The sequence below is a fragment of the Pteropus alecto genome, unplaced genomic scaffold (genome assembly GCF_000325575.1).
Source record: "Pteropus alecto unplaced genomic scaffold, ASM32557v1 scaffold106, whole genome shotgun sequence".
NCBI lineage: Eukaryota > Metazoa > Chordata > Mammalia > Chiroptera > Pteropodidae > Pteropus > Pteropus alecto.
The window spans coordinates 18,914,564-18,932,489 of NW_006442103.1; the positions used below are offsets into that span (position 1 = coordinate 18,914,564).

The 17,926-nt window shown below is 53.3% G+C and overlaps 2 protein-coding genes across 8 annotated transcripts in view; one reads left to right on the forward strand and one right to left on the reverse strand.

The window, feature by feature from the left end:
• Nucleotides 1–9,927, forward strand: part of SETDB1 (SET domain bifurcated 1) — a 22,586-nt gene extending 12,659 nt beyond the window's left edge. Inside the window, exons 14-23 of the mRNA XM_025052235.1 lie at nt 23–592; nt 1,023–1,139; nt 5,359–5,528; nt 6,096–6,724; nt 7,315–7,343; nt 7,453–7,585; nt 7,851–8,016; nt 8,373–8,584; nt 8,839–8,927; nt 9,114–9,927. Coding sequence (XP_024908003.1) covers nt 23–592; nt 1,023–1,139; nt 5,359–5,528; nt 6,096–6,724; nt 7,315–7,343; nt 7,453–7,585; nt 7,851–8,016; nt 8,373–8,584; nt 8,839–8,927; nt 9,114–9,231 — 2,233 coding nt within the window. The 3' untranslated portion in view covers nt 9,232–9,927. The remainder of the gene's footprint in view (nt 1–22; nt 593–1,022; nt 1,140–5,358; nt 5,529–6,095; nt 6,725–7,314; nt 7,344–7,452; nt 7,586–7,850; nt 8,017–8,372; nt 8,585–8,838; nt 8,928–9,113) is intronic.
• CERS2 (ceramide synthase 2) overlaps nt 9,876–17,926 on the reverse strand; it is an 11,822-nt gene continuing 3,771 nt past the window's right edge. For 4 of the 7 annotated variants that reach the window (XM_025052239.1, XM_025052240.1, XM_006919751.3 and 1 more), the window contains exons 2-11: nt 13,448–13,621; nt 12,961–13,078; nt 12,672–12,790; nt 12,399–12,456; nt 12,247–12,297; nt 11,928–12,020; nt 11,613–11,741; nt 11,326–11,432; nt 11,060–11,213; nt 9,876–10,860 (exon numbers count right to left, since the gene is read on the reverse strand). In XM_025052239.1, the coding sequence (XP_024908007.1) occupies nt 10,720–10,860; nt 11,060–11,213; nt 11,326–11,432; nt 11,613–11,741; nt 11,928–12,020; nt 12,247–12,297; nt 12,399–12,456; nt 12,672–12,790; nt 12,961–13,078; nt 13,448–13,620 (1,143 nt within the window). In that variant the 5' untranslated portion in view covers nt 13,621 and the 3' untranslated portion in view covers nt 9,876–10,719. Of the gene's footprint in view, nt 10,861–11,059; nt 11,214–11,325; nt 11,433–11,612; nt 11,742–11,927; nt 12,021–12,246; nt 12,298–12,398; nt 12,457–12,671; nt 12,791–12,960; nt 13,079–13,447; nt 13,622–14,594; nt 14,613–15,909; nt 15,928–17,581; nt 17,600–17,926 lie in introns of those variants that run through there. The other 3 variants (XM_025052238.1, XM_025052237.1, XM_025052236.1) reach the window with 3 other exon arrangements.

A 17,926-nucleotide genomic window follows, 5' to 3' on the forward strand; every position in this document is an offset into this window, starting at 1 on the left:
CTCCCCCAGCGCTCCCAGCCCTCCCAGCCTTCCATGGCATGCTAGAGCGGGCCCCGGCAGAGCCCTCCTACCGCGCCCCCATGGAGAAGCTTTTCTACTTACCTCACGTCTGCAGCTATACGTGTCTGTCCCGAGTCAGACCCATACTAAGTGAGCAGTACCGGGGCAAGAACCCTCTGCTAGTCCCGCTCCTGTATGACTTCCGGCGGATGACAGCCCGGCGGCGGGTTAACCGCAAGATGGGCTTTCACGTTATCTATAAGACACCCTGTGGCCTCTGTCTTCGGACAATGCAGGAGATCGAGCGCTACCTTTTTGAGACTGGTTGTGACTTCCTCTTCCTGGAGATGTTCTGTTTGGATCCGTATGTTCTCGTGGACCGGAAGTTTCAGCCCTATAAGCCTTTCTACTATATTTTGGACATCACCTATGGGAAAGAAGATGTTCCCCTATCCTGTGTCAATGAGATTGACACAACACCCCCACCCCAGGTGGCCTACAGCAAGGAACGAATCCCGGGCAAGGGTGTTTTCATTAACACAGGCCCTGAATTTCTGGTCGGCTGTGACTGCAAGGATGGATGCCGGGACAAGTGAGTTGGTAGGGGTATTGCCAGCCCTGCCATTCACCGCCGCCTCTGCCTTGTATCTGTATTTCGCTCCCTTTCCCTCACCTCCTTGTACCTCCTCCCTCAGCTGGAGCGCTTGCCTTTATGCTTCCGTGAAAGCTATGAGCTAGGGGTACTGGGGTTGCCCCGGCCCTGCACGACCCTGCGTGTGTGTGTCGCGTTTGCTGCTTGCTCCGAGTCTCCTCCTCCTCCTCCGCCTCGCTCCACCATGCTTTCGGTGTCATTCTCTGTCTCTCTGTTTTCTCACGCTGTCATCTTACTTCGTCTTTTCCTTTCTCATTTATGTGTTTGAGAGAAGAAAATGAAATTTCACTACCTTATCGCCATCCTTTTAGTACTTCTTGCCTCTAGAGAAAGTCTCATGGCTCTATCTGTCCTTTTCTGTCTCATACAGGTCCAAGTGCGCCTGTCATCAGCTAACTATCCAGGCCACAGCCTGCACCCCAGGCGGCCAAATCAACCCAAACTCTGGCTACCAGTACAAGAGGCTAGAAGAGTGTCTGCCCACCGGGTGAGTGGTCAGGGCGAGGCGAGGCGCCGCAGACTGGGGGGCGTGTTCTTGGTTTTCTCTGCTCGCAGGAACCACCAGTATTCTAAACATTGGAACCAGAAATAGAATAACCGAAACAGGCATTTCATCAATTAAATCTTATGAAATCCAGGCACGTTTCTTCCTTGGGCTTTCTTTGAGACAAAGACACAATGCCTGAATACAGTGTCTAGCAATTTTCTGTTGCAGTCATAGGTAATCTTAATTTTATAGCTGTATGAGTGTCTAATAGATTGTGATTTACTGTGGCAAGTGAGATGCATTCAGAGAGGAGAAGATGGCAGAGACCTGATTATTTAGGACTTTTTAAATCAAATAAAAACTGTAGTCAAATTCATGGTGCGATAGGAAACTTGGAGAATTTTAAGGAGTCAAACGATCTGCCTTTTGAAGATTAGGTTGGCTTCTGTATGGACAATAGGTTGTAGAGCAGCAAAAGAAGAATTTGGAAGGTCAGTTAGGAGATATAAGTGAGAGGGGGCGGTTGCTGGGGCTGGACTAAAACGAAAGTGTCCATAGGGATGGAAGAAAGATTCGGGGTGCAGTGGAGGTAGAGCCACAGAACGAGGCAGATCGACTGTAGAGTAGAGGAGGAAAGAAACAACCCAGGACAGTTCCTACATTGTATACTTGAGCAACTAAGTGGATGTCGGTGCTTTTTACTGAGCTGGAAGACCAGAGGAGTCGAGGTCGGAGTGAAATTCCGCTTCTGTTCTAGCCATGTGACGTTTGAGATGCATGTTAGGCAGTCCAAGTGGAAGCGCCCAGGCAGTGAGGTTTCCGAGACGTGTAAAGGCTGCGTAGGGTGGTATTTAAAGTTTGGATGGGTTCACCTAGAGAGAGTATTGGTGACAGAAGAGAAGGGGGCCTGAGAGTGAGCCCCAGGCTCTGCACCCAGAGATCGAGCAGTAGAGATGCAGCCAGCATGTGAGGGTGAGGACAGGTCAGGGGAAAGAGGACAGTGAAGGGCTGGGACGTAACCTAGTAAAGCGGTTCCATAAGATCGTGTGTGCTGATGAGCCTAGTGCTCCAGATGCATAATTAGTAGAACAGAACAGAGGACAAGGACATCAGTGAAATAATGCACATGTTTTCCTATAACAGAAGGGTCTGCGTTTCCAAATTAAAAGAGCCAATCGGGTCCCAGCACAATGGATGAAAATAGGTCCCCACTAAAACTCCGGGTAATAAAATGTGATCACTGGTCCCACAGAACACTGAGGACAAAAGGAAAATCCGAAAAGCTTCTAGAGAGAAGAAATAGATTACCAAAAAAAAAAAAAAGATTTAAAATGACTTCAGCCTTCTCAAAATAAAATTGGAAGCTAGATGGCAATTAAGGAATCCTTTCAGAATGCTTAGGAAAAATTACTTCTTAGAGTTCTAAACCCGAGCAGACTACGAGTGGAGTGTTAAAGGAGGCCAAAGGCGTATGAAACGCCTCGAAAATTTCCATTATTCCTCTTCGCAGAAAATTACTGAAAATGTTTACTCAAGTGAGGGGAGAAAGTCAAGAGAGAGGAGGGCATATGGATTCAAGAAACAGGATCCAACTCAGAAGAGGGGCGAGGGGAATTCCACAGATGACAGTGCAGGGGAGGAGGCTTCCAGGCCGACAGCTGCGTGCCTGGGGTAGAGAACAGCCAGGATGGCAGCAGGCCAGACCCGGCTGCAGGAGATACTTCGGGAAAACGAACAGTTTGATAAAAAACCTTCTGTGTGCAAGTATGTTCAGAGCAGATCGAGACACTGGGGAAATCAGGAGATGAATCTGTGCTGAATACGTATTAAAAACAAGCAAAGGAAAAGATAGTTACTAGCTTTAGCTGCGTCACTGTAGTAGTTAGTTTTCATAATAAGCAACATTTGAATCTTTTAATACCATTTATAGACTTAATAATGCTGGGTGGTAGATGAGTGTTCATTGCACATTTTTTATATGTTTGAAACATTTCATAAAAACGTTTTCAAATAACCACAAATGATAATGTCGCTTCCCTGCTGAAAACTTTCTAAGAGCTTCACTACTACACTTTGCATTTTATTCCAGCTCTTAATCTTGGGTCACAGGACACTGTACTATCTTGCTCCTTATCTCTCTCCCTCCAGAACTGTTCCAGCCACACAGATACCCTTCAGTTCTGGATCCAGGTCACACAGTGCTTGCCAGCCTACCTCGAGGCCCTCTGCGCCTACTGTGCCCCCTTCTTGGCCTCCTTCCACTGTTCTCTGCAGTTATCTTCTTTAACCTTGAACTCCTTCAGCTTGAGTCTCACCTCCTCAGAGAAAACTCTCCTGGTCCCTCTTAAACTAGGTCATCTTCACTCCCTTAGTTCTCTCATTGAGCACCCTGTTTGTGTCCTTTATAGCATCTGTGACGATTTTTGTCTCCTATTTGGTGACTTGTTTCTGTCCTGTCTTTTCCATTAGAATCTAAGCTCCATGAGGTGGGGAACCTCATCTGTCTTGCTCCCCGTGGTATCATCAGCAACTACTTACCCTGTGCCTGTCACGTAGTAACAACTCAAACAAATTTTGAGTGAATGATCTCAGTGTAGCTACTCAGAAAGTTTCATCTAGTGGTGATTAAACCTGAGTCCAAATTCTGGTCTCATCCCTCCCAAACTGATCCTGTTTTATCAGTAAACGGAGAATATGAGCGCCAACCCCCCATCCCCATCCCCATCCCCAAGGGGGTTTTAAGGCACTGAACAAAGTTGTTTCTTGATACAGTGCTGGTTCTGTGGTGGTTTCGTGAAAATTCATTGAGCTGTAGACATGTCTCTATTTTTCTCTGTGTACTTTATGCTTTAATGATCTTCTTAAAGTTAAAAAAAAAAAAAAAAAAAAAAAAAAAGCCAAAGTGTGGAGTTAGGTAGACTGGGTTCAAATCTCAATTGCCATTTAATTGTATAATTTGTGGGAACATCTTTGAATTTCAGTCACAATATCTTTGAGTCTCAATATAAAATGTTTGCAACATAGGCATAGTATGATTTTTCTTGTAGAACTGTAATAAGTTTGAATAAAATAATGAATTTAAAGTGCCTGGAAAAAAAAAAAAAAAAAAAAAACCTTTTAGGGCTACTTTGAGGATAGACTAAGAGAATGGAAGTAAAGCATTGACGTAACGCCGGACGGAGCAGTCGTTCGGTAAATGGAAGCCGCTCTTAACACCTCTGCCGGAAAGAAACAGCTAATGCCACCGCCAGCTCACGGGATGTGCTCCTTTCCCCACATGACCTTCTCCCTTTAATCTACATGCCAGGAAAATAAGTAACGTCCTAACATGAGGATAGACTAAGAGAATGGAAGTAAAGCATTGACGTAACGCCGGACGGAGCAGTCGTTCGGTAAATGGAAGCCGCTCTTAACACCTCTGCCGGAAAGAAACAGCTAATGCCACCGCCAGCTCACGGGATGTGCTCCTTTCCCCACATGACCTTCTCCCTTTAATCTACATGCCAGGAAAATAAGTAACGTCCTAACACTGAGCGCGGCAGGTAGAGCAGAAACACCGATACCTGAAAAGATGAGTTTTCTCACTGTAACTGCCTCCTTTAATGTTGACTAACTTAAGTAGTTTGCTTTAAAAATAGTTATTAAATTTCTTAAACTAGCTATAGAAGATGAGCTCCCTGAGGTGACAGTTTATCAACTTTTCCACTGCTGTGTCCCCAGTGTCTAGCACAGCTCTTGGCCTTTTCATAAATGTTGAGAGTAGAGGAATGAAACTTAGTGTCACCAAAGAGAATCCCGTGAACTTGAGCGCCAGTTCCTCCTCTTGACTCCTTTGGCATCTATTGTGTTGGCTTCTGTTTTTCTTACACATCTTTATTTGAAGCGTCTGTTTCTACAAGTTGGCCTAGCTTATCTACCTATTTTCGTGGCTCTTAATCTGTGTTCACGTCATAGTTGTTTAGCTTTTCTCTGGGTTAGTCATTCTGGTATTCACTGTTACTAACTGTAGTGCTATAAATATCTATAAATCACTTTTCCCCCTTCCAAATTATTTCCTTGGGCTATATTCCCAAATGCATCAGAGCACAGGCAGTTCTGTAAATCTGCTCACTTAGTCACTGCCTAAGTGATGACGGCACCTTAAGAGTCATAACAGTTCTGTGGATTTAATGGATGCTCTAGTGGTCATGTCTTGATTGATTTTATTGTAACTTCCCAGAGTTTATGAGTGTAACAAACGCTGCAATTGTGACCCAAACATGTGCACAAACCGGTTGGTGCAGCATGGACTACAGGTTCGGCTACAGCTGTTCAAGACGCAGAACAAGGGCTGGGGTATCCGCTGCTTGGATGACATTGCCAAGGGCTCCTTTGTCTGTATTTATGCAGGTTGGTGATGAAAGGTTTGCTTTCCTGGGTTAGGACGTGGTGGGGAATCGAATCAGACAAGTTTGAACGTAAGAAAAAATGCTTGACGTGGGAACTGGGAGTAAGAGGCCGGGATTTTCTTCTGTTAAGAACATGACAAGTGATGTGCTTGTCCGGGTGGACGAGGGAGGGACAAAAGTGCTTCTTCATAAGGATGAGAATGACAAGAGACGAAATCGTGGATGTGAGGTTTCAGAGGGACGTGACAGCAGAGTGCGGGGTAGCATTTCTCCCACGTCACTGCCCCATCACTCCACTGCACCCTGAGGGCCTTCAGTGCAGCCGAGAGCTCGCTCTCGCTAAACAAAGAGGAAGAATGGGAAGGCAGGAAGGGCAAGATTTAAGACTGTAGTAAGCTCCCCGTACTCTCCCGCTGAAGACACGAAGGAGGAGGTGTCACCAGAGAAGTGAGACCCCATGTTGGGGGCGTTTGACTCTGTGCGGGTGGGCCGGGTGCTGATGGAATGACCCGTTCTTTCCAAAAGAGCCTCATGTCCCTGGAAGGCCTTTAATTCTCTTCCTTTCCAGGCAAAATTCTGACAGACGACTTCGCAGACAAAGAGGGCCTGGAAATGGGCGATGAGTACTTTGCCAACCTGGACCACATCGAGAGCGTGGAGAACTTCAAGGAAGGATACGAGAGTGATGCCCCCTGTTCCTCTGACAGCAGTGGGGTAGACCTGAAGGACCAGGAGGATGGCAACAGCGGCACAGAGGACCCCGAGGAGTCCAACGACGATAGCTCAGATGATAACTTCTGTAAGGACGAGGACTTCAGCACCAGCTCAGTGTGGCGCAGCTATGCCACCCGGCGGCAGACCCGGGGCCAAAAAGAAAACGGAGTGTCTGAGACGGCGTCCAAGGACTCGCGCCCCCCAGACCTCGGGCCCCCACATATTCCCGTCCCTCTGGCGATCCCCATGGGTGGCTGCAATCCACCTTCCTCTGAAGAGACACCCAAGAACAAGGTGGCCTCCTGGTTGAGCTGCAATAGTGTCAGCGAAGGTGGCTTTGCTGACTCCGACAGCCATTCATCCTTCAAGACTAGCGAAGGTGGGGAAGGCCGGGCAGCGGGAGGCAGAGGGGAAGCTGAGAAGGCCTCCACCTCAGGGCTGGGCCTCAAGGATGAGGGAGACATCAAGCCGGCCAAGAAAGAGGTAAGCGATGACAGAAAGCTCTGAGCAGTGGCTTCTGTGTAACTGCGCTGTGAGGGCAGACGTGGCGGCAGTCTCACCATGAGGCCTCACGCGTCGATTATTTACTTGATGGTTATTTCTCTGGCAAACACGATTATCTTCCCATCATGTTTAAAGAACCAAATTATTTTAAAGTCAACCTGCCGGGTTGGTTCATTCCATAGTGAAAGATTTCTAAGTGCTTTTTTAATTGAATGCTATTTCAGGTTATCTCCATTTCTTTTCAGAGTAGAGAAAAAAGAATTTGAAATGTATTTTGATGTTGAGACTTACCACGTCACAGGTAGTGAACCGTGTCCCTCGTCCCCATGGGACCGCTGCCCACGGTGTTTCTGTGAACCTTTTATGCTCTACTGTCGGGAAGGTCGAAGACCTCTCCCAGGGGGTCTGCCGATGAGCAGAGGGGCGTTGCTGTCAAGTTGCACGCACACCTCAGAGTGCGCCTTGCACTGGCTAATGTCTGTGGAGGTCATTTGAGATGAAGTCTAAGTGTTAGATTCGCTGCCTAGGACCACAAACACGCTTAACCCTTCACTTGCGCTCTCTTCCAGGACCCTGATGACCGAAACAAGATGTCAGTGTAAGTTCCTCCTTTTGACCCGTTTTCCAAACCCGCCTGCTCACCTCAAGCCTACAGAAGCAGCCAGAGAAACAGCCAGTAACCTGACCCCTCTCATTCCTCCCGCCAGCGTTATGGAGAGCGCTCGGAACTACGGTTACAATCCTTCTCCCATGAAGACGGAAGGCCTTCGGCGCCCACCGAGTAAGACGAGTATGCACCAGAGCCGACGCCTGCTGGCCTCAGCTCAGCCCCATGCCGATGTGAGTGGCCGCCCCCCGACATCTGTTCTCTTCGGGGTCCGAGTGAAGGAACGTCTTCCCCCCTCGTCAGGCCCGTCACCATAATTACTGCCAAAGCTGTTCTTGCTGTTTTGGCCTCTGCTTCCTGCCTCGTTTTCCTTCGTCCAGCGCCTGCCCCTCCCCCTTGCCGTAGCCTCAGCCCCCTTCTGCCTGACTAAAAGCAAGGGCGCAGAGGGGCCCTCTCCGTTTGCTCCCCTTCCATCCTCTGACCCCTCCACCTCCCCAGGATGTGCTGACGCTGTCCAGCAGCACAGAAAGTGAGGGAGACAGCGGCGCCAGCCGGAAGCCCGCTGCCGGTCAGACTGCAGCCACAGCGGTCGACAGCGACGACATCCAGACCATCTCTTCCGGCTCTGAAGGCGACGACTTTGAGGACAAGAAGAACATGTCCGGTAGTCGGGAAGGATTCGGGGTGATAGCAGGAGCCATAGCAAAGTTGGGGTCGAGGATTTTTAAAGGAAGCTAAAGAAGCAGGGGGAAGATTGAGACCCTAAGAGTCGACAGGTCTCTGGGAGGGCTCCCTGGCTCCCAGCTGGGCTGGGATACTGTGCGACGCGGCCCCGTCCTCTCCTTTCCTGTCCCCTTCTCTTCCCTCAGCTCCCTTCTCCAGCAGCTCTAACTCTGCTGCGACAAACGGCCACTGACAGTCTCAGCTGGTTATTCCTGAGTTGCAGCGGGCACACGAAACGGGGGTAGCATATCCAGTCATGCGTTGAGGGGTCCTAACCCTGTTCCCCTTCCTGTCCAGGTCCAATGAAGCGCCAGGTGGCAGTGAAATCAACACGAGGGTTTGCTCTTAAGTCGACCCATGGGATCGCCATTAAGTCAACCAACATGGCGTCCGTGGAGAAGGGGGAAAGCGCCCCCGTTCGTAAGAACACACGCCAGTTCTACGACGGGGAGGAGTCTTGCTACATCATCGACGCCAAGCTCGAAGGCAACCTGGGCCGCTACCTCAACGTGAGACCCCTTTCCCTCACCTCTAGACACCGGGTTATTCCATGGTCCTCACATTTTTAGTGCTTTTAACACGACTATATAAACTCACCTTGTTATAAATTCTTGATCTCTAAGGATCTTAAAAAGGTAGCTTTCTTACAAAATCTCTCTGCTATGATAGGGATCAGATGGCATTATTGTTGTCCAACTCTCACTGACGCCACAAAGCCAGATTGTTTTCTTGGTTCTTATTGGCCCTGTCCTTAAACCTACAGCACAGTTGCAGCCCCAACCTGTTTGTCCAGAATGTCTTCGTGGATACACACGACCTTCGCTTCCCCTGGGTGGCCTTCTTTGCCAGCAAGTAAGAGGGAGCCAGGAAAGGGGATGGTTGGGTAGGAAAAGCAGCCCAGCATGGGGAAGGGACGAAGACAACTGGAAGTCCCTGGGCCCCTCCTCCCTGCACGATCCAGCTCCGCCTGCACACTAAGCCCAGGCAGCTGCGGTATCTGCTGTCCCCACCACAGTCCACCCTTGTCTTCCCCTGTAGGAGAATCCGGGCTGGGACAGAACTTACTTGGGACTACAACTACGAGGTGGGCAGCGTGGAAGGCAAGGAGCTGCTCTGCTGCTGTGGGGCCATCGAGTGCAGAGGGCGTCTGCTCTAGGGCACAGACTCGCTCCTCACTGCTCCCTTCCTGAGCTGCCCTGGCCTCAGGACCTGGGTCTTCCTGACTGTTGAACTCTGGGCCCCAAGTCTCCAGGCTACTGCCCCAGCTCCTGGCTCACAGGAGTCGGGGTTCTGGATCAGAAGACCCCTTCCACGTGGTGCTAGCAGGCAGGGTCCCTCGTCCCCCTCAGGCACTAGGGGGCGGGGAGGGGCCACTGCTCTAACCTGGGCCTGACATCCCTCAGTCCTCGTGGCTCATCCCTCCCTTCCGACTCCTTTGTTCAAGTGTTCATGCATCTAACCGACTGTTCTGGAAAGAGGGCTGTGTGTTTACTACCCCTGGTTTGTATTGTTTCTTGAAAGTCTTTCAACAAGATGCTAAGACTAAGGTTGTGGTTTGGTTTTCTTTCCCTCAGCCCCCACATTCCCAGTTCTGGGTCTTTCAGTGAGAGATCTGTCCCCCCCTCCCCGCCCATCCTCCCCAGTGGGCAGCTGTCATTAATCTTATACTTTCTCTACCTTTGCTCTTTCTTATTTGCCATGTGAAATTTAAAACTGTTATGTGACCATGCGGAAGACTACCTTACTTTGCTTAGTTTACCACCCCCGTCTCAATTCCTAATAGTTGCAGAAACATGTTGCCATCTTTTACTTAATCTTTAATATATTTTAATTAAAAAAACCATTAACAGTACATTTTGGTCTGACGTGGTCCCTCTGCTAAAATGTCAGGTGCTAGCTGTAATTCTGGCTTTAAAACCAAAACCCCAAATGTTTAATAAATAAAAAGAAATTAGAACTAATTGCCATTCTACTCCAAACCAGCTAGCCTAGGGGAAGAGGCCAGAGAAAGGAGGCAGTAAGATCTTGGACCTGTGACTGCAGGGACAGCTGGCAGAGAAGTAACACAGACTGTCCACGCAGTCCCCAGTGTGGTGCCCCCCACCCCCGTTTTTGGCAGAGGCAGGGCAAGGGTCATGTGCCCCTTCCTGCACTCAATTCACTTGCATCTTAGGAGGGAAAACTTTGGTTTCTGGTCCAAGTTAGGGAGCTTGGAAAGGTGAGCCTTGGTCCAGCTTTGGCAGAAAGAGGCCCACAGGTGGAACAGTAAGGCACAACCCTGGCTCTGGAGGTCAGGGAGTCAAAGGCAAACGGCCAGATTCCGAAGTGTGAGGAATGTGAGTTGTGAACCCCGTGCCCAGAGCTGAGGAGGGGGCTTGAAAGCGATGGAAAGGACAACTCGGAAAATGAGACCATCCCCCTTCTAACAAAGGGTGTAACCAGGCTCCCCAGGTAGAGACCAGGGGGCAGGCTGGTTAGGGTTTGGTTGAAAGGCAACTGGGTGACAAGCGGGGAGGATGGGGGCGCAGAGGAGAACTCTCCTCTGGCTCTCTTCCTTTCTCTCCAGAGCTTAGTGACCCTGTGGGGAGGGTGGGGTAGTTCCTTGGCTTTACGCATTAATCTGAGCGGAGCGCAGGGACAATGCTCAGTCATTCTTAGGATGGTGGTTGTTGAGGATGGGGTGGCCATTGGCTAGGGGCCGGCTCTTTGCTCCACCCCCAGCCGCAGGCTCCTCCCCCTCGGAGCTCTCTGTTTCTTCCCGGTCACTGCGTTCGTCCTCTACCTGCTGTGGAAAGCGAGAAGGGTTGAGATGAAGGGTTATTCGATGTCCACAGGAGCCCTAAGGGCGGCCTCTGCACGGGCTTGTTCCAGTCACGCCCAGGGCCCCAAGGTTTAGAGGGAGGGTTGCTTGCCGGTGGCGGGCGGTGTGGGCAGTCTAGAGTTGAGGGCCAGCCAGGCCCACGTAACAGGGACAGCACCCTCACCTTTCCAGTTATGAACTTGTGGGCCATGCGCAAGATGAGGTAGGCCCAGAAGATGTGCAGCGCCTGCAGCACTCCCATCATGGAATTGAAGAAGTAATAGCCGAAGAAGGCGGGGTAGAGCTCCAGTGGGTACACCACGGTGCAGTGCAGGATCCTGGGGCCCGGAAGGGAGGGACAGGATTGTCAGTACGGAAAGGAAGGGGCTGGGGAGGAGGCAGGACTCCTGATTTCACGAGGAGAGGAGCACAGTCTGGCCGCCCACTCACCAGAAGGGCAGGATGACCAGTCGGGTGATGATGAAGACGACGGCGAAGACGATGAAGATGTTGTTGCAGGTGTTTTTCCATCCCGCGTAGTTAAACATCTTGGCTGACTGCACAGACAGCCCCCGTCTGCACGCTCAGACATACACCCGCTACCACACGCCCTGTGCCCGGTCCCAGGAACGTCACACGCCCCACCCCGCCCCGCCCCACCCCTCAGAGAAGGACAGAGAGACAGGAGAACCTGTACCAGGGGCTCCGGGTCTGAAGAAATGCCCAGAAAGCCTGACCTCTAGCAGGTAGTCGGAAGAGTCATGCAGCGCCATGATGAGAGTCCCTGCCCGGATGTAGTTGGCGAACCAGGAGAAGCTGATGAGGATGATGGTGGCCACGTGGTGGATGATCTGTTCCTTGAAGTCCTGCAGCAAAGACGTAGGCTCCAGGACTTCTTCCTGTCCCCAGCCCCTGCTACTCCTTCTTCCTCCCCCAGGCCTTCTGTTCCCCATGTCCCACGGTTCCATCCAAAGCGTCACAAAATCAGAGGGAGGCTGTTCACAGAACTCTATTTGGGCTTCTGGGCTTAATGGCACAGGCCCTTGACCCACCTTTCGCTTGACATCAGAGGCGATGCTGAAGAGCAGGGACCAGTAGAAAGAAAGTTCGATCATGTAGTACCAGTACTGGGAGGGGATCATGCTCTGCAACGGGGGCGCAGGACATAAGAGGCCGGAGCGACTGGACCCAAGGGTCTCGCCTCTCCAAGCCCAGCCCATCTGGCCGCTGAGGTGGTTCAACGCCACGACACCCGTCCCTTCTGCCACGTATTCCCAGGGTCCTCTCTTCACAAGGGGTGTGTGTCCTAGTCCTGTCCTACATCGATTCCATTAGTCACCCCCATGGAAGGAAGTCAGGACCCCATCCTACCTGTATGGGATAGCCCTCCCAAACCTTCCTCAGGTCATAGAACCAGGGTTTCTGCAGAGAGATGGTGACAGGTTAAAAGAGGAGCCCAAATTCTATGGCCTCCCCCGCCTTGCCAGAGAACCACCTCCCGCCTCCCTGTAATCCCCACTCACATCCACAATGACAGCCATGCCGGCGATGAAAGCAATCAGGTAAAATGTGAATCTCCAGCTGGAAGAGGAAGCGGAAGTGGCCAGGAGAATGGGGGGGACGGGAGCAGCCCTCCAACCGCCCCAAGAACCAGACCCCTTGGGAACATCAGGACGATCCCAATTCCTCCCTCTTGAATGAGATCTCACCCTGCGCACAGCCACTGCCCCCCCACTCCCAGCACGGCACCCCAAACCTCCCTCTGCCCCCAGCTTCTCGTGCCTTGGCCTCCCCACCTGGCTTCTCGGAACTTCTTGAGGAGACTGGGCCGGTCCTGGTTGCGGCGGCGGCGGAACCAGCGCTCCACCTGGCGGCCGGAGAGCCCGCTCTGCCTGGACAGCAGCTCCACCTCGGCCTGTGTGCAGCGACGGGGCCCGTCACAGCTCGCCCAGAACTCGGCGGCGCCCGCCCGCCCTCCCCGGGAATGGCCCACGTCAGCACCACTGCCTCCTCGACTTAGCCACCGGAGCGGCATCCCGACCCAGGTCTCCCCTTCCCCGCTCCTGAGCCAGCCTGCAGCGGTACCTGTTTGGGATGCTTGCCGCTGGTCAGGTAGAAATGCTCCAGGGTGGGGTTGGGGGCTGCCCGCAGTCGAGTTTTCTCCTTCACGTTCAGGAGGGCAGCCAGTGGTGTGGCCACATAACTGGGGAAGGGACATGAGTGAGAGGCGTCTGGCTCTCCTGAACCACCTCAGTCCCTCGGAGGGCCTCAGTTTCCCGGCAACCCTCTCTCCGGCCTCCTTGGGCTGCCCACAGCTGACAAAGCTGCCTGTGTTCACGAGTGACCAGGCGGGGAGGAGGGTGAGAACAAATAACCATTGACGGAAAGGGCCTGGGGGTGCTGGGTCCTCAGGAAGACAATGCTGCCTTCAGTGGGGGGACACATAGTAGGCAGGGACCTGGGTGGCCAGAACACCAGGGTCCAAGACCAATTAAACGGGAAGAGACACTTGAAGTGCAAGAAACTGGGGCTGGCCACCAGGGAAGGCATGGAGGTAGGATGGTATGCTCACAGCTCAAAGAAGTATCGAATGATGAGGAAGAGCAGGGCCAGGGGTAGTGTGATATAGAGGTCTGAGGCTTTGGCGTAGACACGTCCATCTCGGTCTTCTAGATCAGCCCAGGTTAAGTTCACAGGCAGCCACAGCCGTTCCCACCAGAAGTAGTCGTACAAGGTCTGGAGCATCCTGAGTGGGGGCGGGGGGAAAGGGAGAGGGCATCAAAGGGGACAGCGAGACAGACGACAGTTTTCACAAGCAACAAAAGGAGCAGATGGCAGAGACTCAGCCCCGGGCTCAGGTCCTGGTCATGTGGCCTTGGACGCAGCAGTTTCCTCATCTGTAATATGGTGGTTTTCCAGTTCTGACATTTGCTATTTACTGCAACTGAATGGGATGCTCGCGCCCCCCGAAGTCCTGATTCCCTAGCATTAAGAACCTCAAGTCTCCTGTCATTTCGCTATCCAGCACGGTCTGGCCCAAAAAGCTGTAGCCAACAACCTGAGTAAGGTCAGAGGCACCCTCCCTTCCCGATGACTTTCCGGCCACTAGTCCCCTAGCCAAGCAACTAGGCAAACTTCTCAGCCCAGGAAGCTCAAAAGCAGACTGCAGGGCTGAGCAAACCCCTCCACTTCCCCCGACAGCCCATCTAGGCAGCAGGCACCCTAGGGAAAATGAAGAAGCCAGAGTAAAGCAAAATTATGTCCCCAAATGAAGCTGAGCTCTAGGACAATCGGCAGACAGCAAACTTTTGCACACAAGGTGAACATCCATGCCAAGCCACCTAATACTGCACACAGGGCAAGAGAGCCCTAAGGCACCAAAATGAGGCAAGGCTGCTGATGGGGGTTGGGGGACAGCAGACCGAGACAGCAGACCGAGACACCTGGTGGAAGTAAGGGCTATCTCGAAGGCTCATCCAGAAAATCAAATCCTAGTCTGCAGGGGAACACCTGTCACAAATACCCCCAGCTCAGCTGCTTTCCCCGCCCGTCCCCCCTTCCTCCACTGAACAGAAAGGATCCACAGAGGGGTAGTGACCACTTGGATGCCCGAATGAGGGAGGGAATGGTCTGTGGCTCATGAGGGGACAGCAGCTGCTTGGAGCTGAGAGCAGTAAGATGCGCCTGAAGAGTCGGTGGCACTGGAACCAGCACACCACCTGGCAGTCCTGGGACCCATCAGTGAATGCAGCAGATGACAGGGCAGGGCTTCGCAGGCTCCCCACTCCTGCATCCTCCCAGGAGGGAGGCGAGCTGATGGTCTTCAGGCTGGCCGTGGAACTAAGAGCTGACACAAAAGGCAGGTGGTCGTGCCCCGCCTCTGTCACCAGGGAGGAGAGAGTGGGGAGATTGTCCTCTGTTGTGCGCTGGAGACCAGTGGGTGGCCCTGGCACGAGGCTGATCAGATAGCCCGCAGCTGAACTGGGCCGGGCTGGTCCTCGGCCCCTCCTCCCACAGCTCCGCCCCCACCCAGCACAGAAGCACTTGCGAAATCCCTCTCAGCCTGTCACGGGTCAGTATTCCAGCTCAAGGACTTTACCCTCTTGTCCCCACTCCTGGTCACTGCTCTCTTGGATGAAATCAGAGGTCAGCACTGACAAAGGAGCTTTAGCTCTACCTTCCCCCAAGCCCCCATTCCCCCACCCACGCGCATTCCGGGCCTCGGCTCAGGAGGGCATTGCCCCTTCCCCTTCTACCTTCGCCAGAATAAATATTTAATCAGTTAAAGAGATGGAAGTCTTTTGAAGTGAACAAAATTAAACAATGATGCACAGTGGAACTTTCCCCACACAAGCGCACATGTGTGTGCACACACACACTTTTCCTACAGAAAGTGGTAGAAAATGCAGTAGACAAGGAACAGGTTGGACCACAGGTGGCAGTCCCTCTGGCTTTCCCTGCCCACCTTTTCGCTTAGCTGGATGGGAGGTGGGCATATACCTGACCCAGTCACCTGAGGGCTATGGCTCTTGGAACCCAACTAGCCCTCTGGTGAGATCTAAGGCCAAGGGCACAGACAGGCCTCGGACGCTGGGCCCATCCCACCCCTGGTCAGTAGAAACCGGCGGGACGTTTCTCCTAACGGGGATCTTTTGAGGATTAAGGGTTCAGAGGGCTGGCTGGGATCCCGGAGGGGCAGGCGGAGACCCCCGCCCCGACTCCTGGGCCCAGGAGTGCCTGACGCCAGTCTTTGCTCCCACAAAGAAGGCGAGGAGCTGGGGAGGGAGGCAGAGGCATCCAGGGCGAGCCTGGATAGTGCGACTCCCTGAACCCAGGACGGGGAGAGCGGGAGGGGGGTGCGAGCTGTGAGGACACAGCGGGGTGTGTCAGGCGGCCAGATTAACGGGGGCTCTCTCGCACCTGGGTCTCAGGCTTTCTGTGACCACAGCCTTCCCTTGCTGCCCAGGCCTTCCATTAGCACAGGAGCGCTACCCAGTCCCAGTCCCCGCCCCCTGGCCCAGCGGGGAGGGTCACCAGATTCAGCAGGTCGGGACTCGAGTCAACGTGGGGGAAGGGAAGACACCGGGCTCCCAGCCGATGGCTCACACAGCCCATAGAACCAACAACCGCCCAGGGGCCATGGTGGCTGCTTGGCACCGCACACCGAGGGCTCTGCGAACAAAAGGCTGTGACTGGCGACAGGGAGCCGACCTGCTTCTCCAGGCCCCCTCGGCCCTCAGGGCAGTTTCTTGCTTTTCTGGTAGAGAAAAATCACACCTACAGATATTTTTCCAATCACAGAATTTACTCCGCCCCCCCCCCAAAAGAGACAATGGCGGGGCGAGGTGTGTGTGCATCTCTCAGATTCTGTCACACACACACACACACACACACACACACACCTGCCTCAGAGACACAGGCACCGCTTTCCGCTTTCCGAGGCACAGGCTGGAGCACGGCCAGCGGAGCAGGGATTTCGTGGGCATTGGATTACCACGAACTTGAGCTGGCTCAGCCTGGTCCACACCCTTTACCCCAACTCTGACTGACCCCTCCCAGACCCTCACAGATGCATGAAAAGGGGCAGAGGGTCTCCATGGGAGATTGTAGACCCAGAAGGCAGGGAGGGCAGAAGTCTGAGTCTGTCAGAAAGGGATCTCACAGACTCCTGATAACAGTCCCACTGGCTCTTAGAGCTTGGAGGAAAAACTGAGGAAAATAAAACAGAATCGGCAAGGGAGGAGAGAGTGACAGAGGGTCTCACGGGCTCCCGGGTGCCACTGTAGCCTGAGGAACTACAAAAAAAGAAGTGGCAGGCGACCTGAATAGTCTTCCTTGTTGAAAACTTTACAGGCAGCAACAGCAAGAGGTCATGAACTGGAAGGCTGCAAGCAAATGGACGAAGCCAAGAAGAGGTGTCACTCACTGCTCCAGGCTGCAGGATGGGCCCCAAAACTAGCTTGTCTGGGCAGCCCCATCAGAGGCCCCAACACACCCAACACTGCATGAGCCTACAGCACCCAGGAGTAAGCAGAGGCTGGCAGGTTGAAGAGGGGGTTGCGGGGTACAGGGCTGAAGGGCACAGTAAAGGATCAGCCAGCCTCTGGCCAGTGACAGGGGAAAGAGAAGGCCTTTCCTCCCAGGGGAAAGCTGGCCAGAGGCCCCGGTGAAGGGAGTGGACTGTGGGGCACCAAGGGACACAAGGGACTCTCTTTAGAACAGCGTCTGTTTAGGTCACTGTATGATTAGGGCCAGCCCTGAGGGATGAGGCTGCTGACAAGTCCTTACCCCCGGGAGCCCCAACGCAAGTGCAGTCAGCCACCCACACTCAGGCCCAGTCACCTGGACTGCAGTATGGGACAGTGACCTAACAGATGTGGGAGTGACTGCCTGCTGGATGCTATCCTTGATTGATTTTCTGGCAAGAGGGTCTCGCTCCACAACTCAGGATCCACAACTCAGAACCCCGCCCCAATGCTGGGCCTGGACACTCGGGTGGCTGAGACCAGGTCTGGACGCCAGAAGCCTGGCTTGGGGTGAAAGAGAAACCCCCAAGCTCAGGCCAAAGATTCCTGCCACACACCTGCAATTAACTACTTGCTAGAGAGCCTACGGGCCCGTGATTCGCAAGCTGTGGCAGAGGAAACCAGTTTCACCAGGCTCCCCCGCTACACACACACACCCCATAACGGTTTGGGAGCCTTACCCTTGGGGGGCCGGGGCAGACTCTCAGAGCCACTCCTTCCTGTTTCCCGTTAAGCACATGGACGCTCTGACCTCCCTCCCGGAGTGGGCACAGTACGCCGGGGAGAAGAAAAAGCAGCAAGACCCTCTGTCCCCTCCCACTGTGGCCATGGCCCCGTCCAGGCCAAGGGCAGCGCCGCGGGCCCCTGTCCGGCCGGGGCCTCTCGCGCGGACGGTCACCAAGCCTTGCTACTCCCCCCACGAAGAGGCGCCCGTGGCTCGGGGCCTGGGCCACGGCCCCGCGTCCCCGCGTCCCCAGCTCCGGCCGCTACCTGTTGCCCAGGGCGGCCTGTCCCGCCCGGCCCGC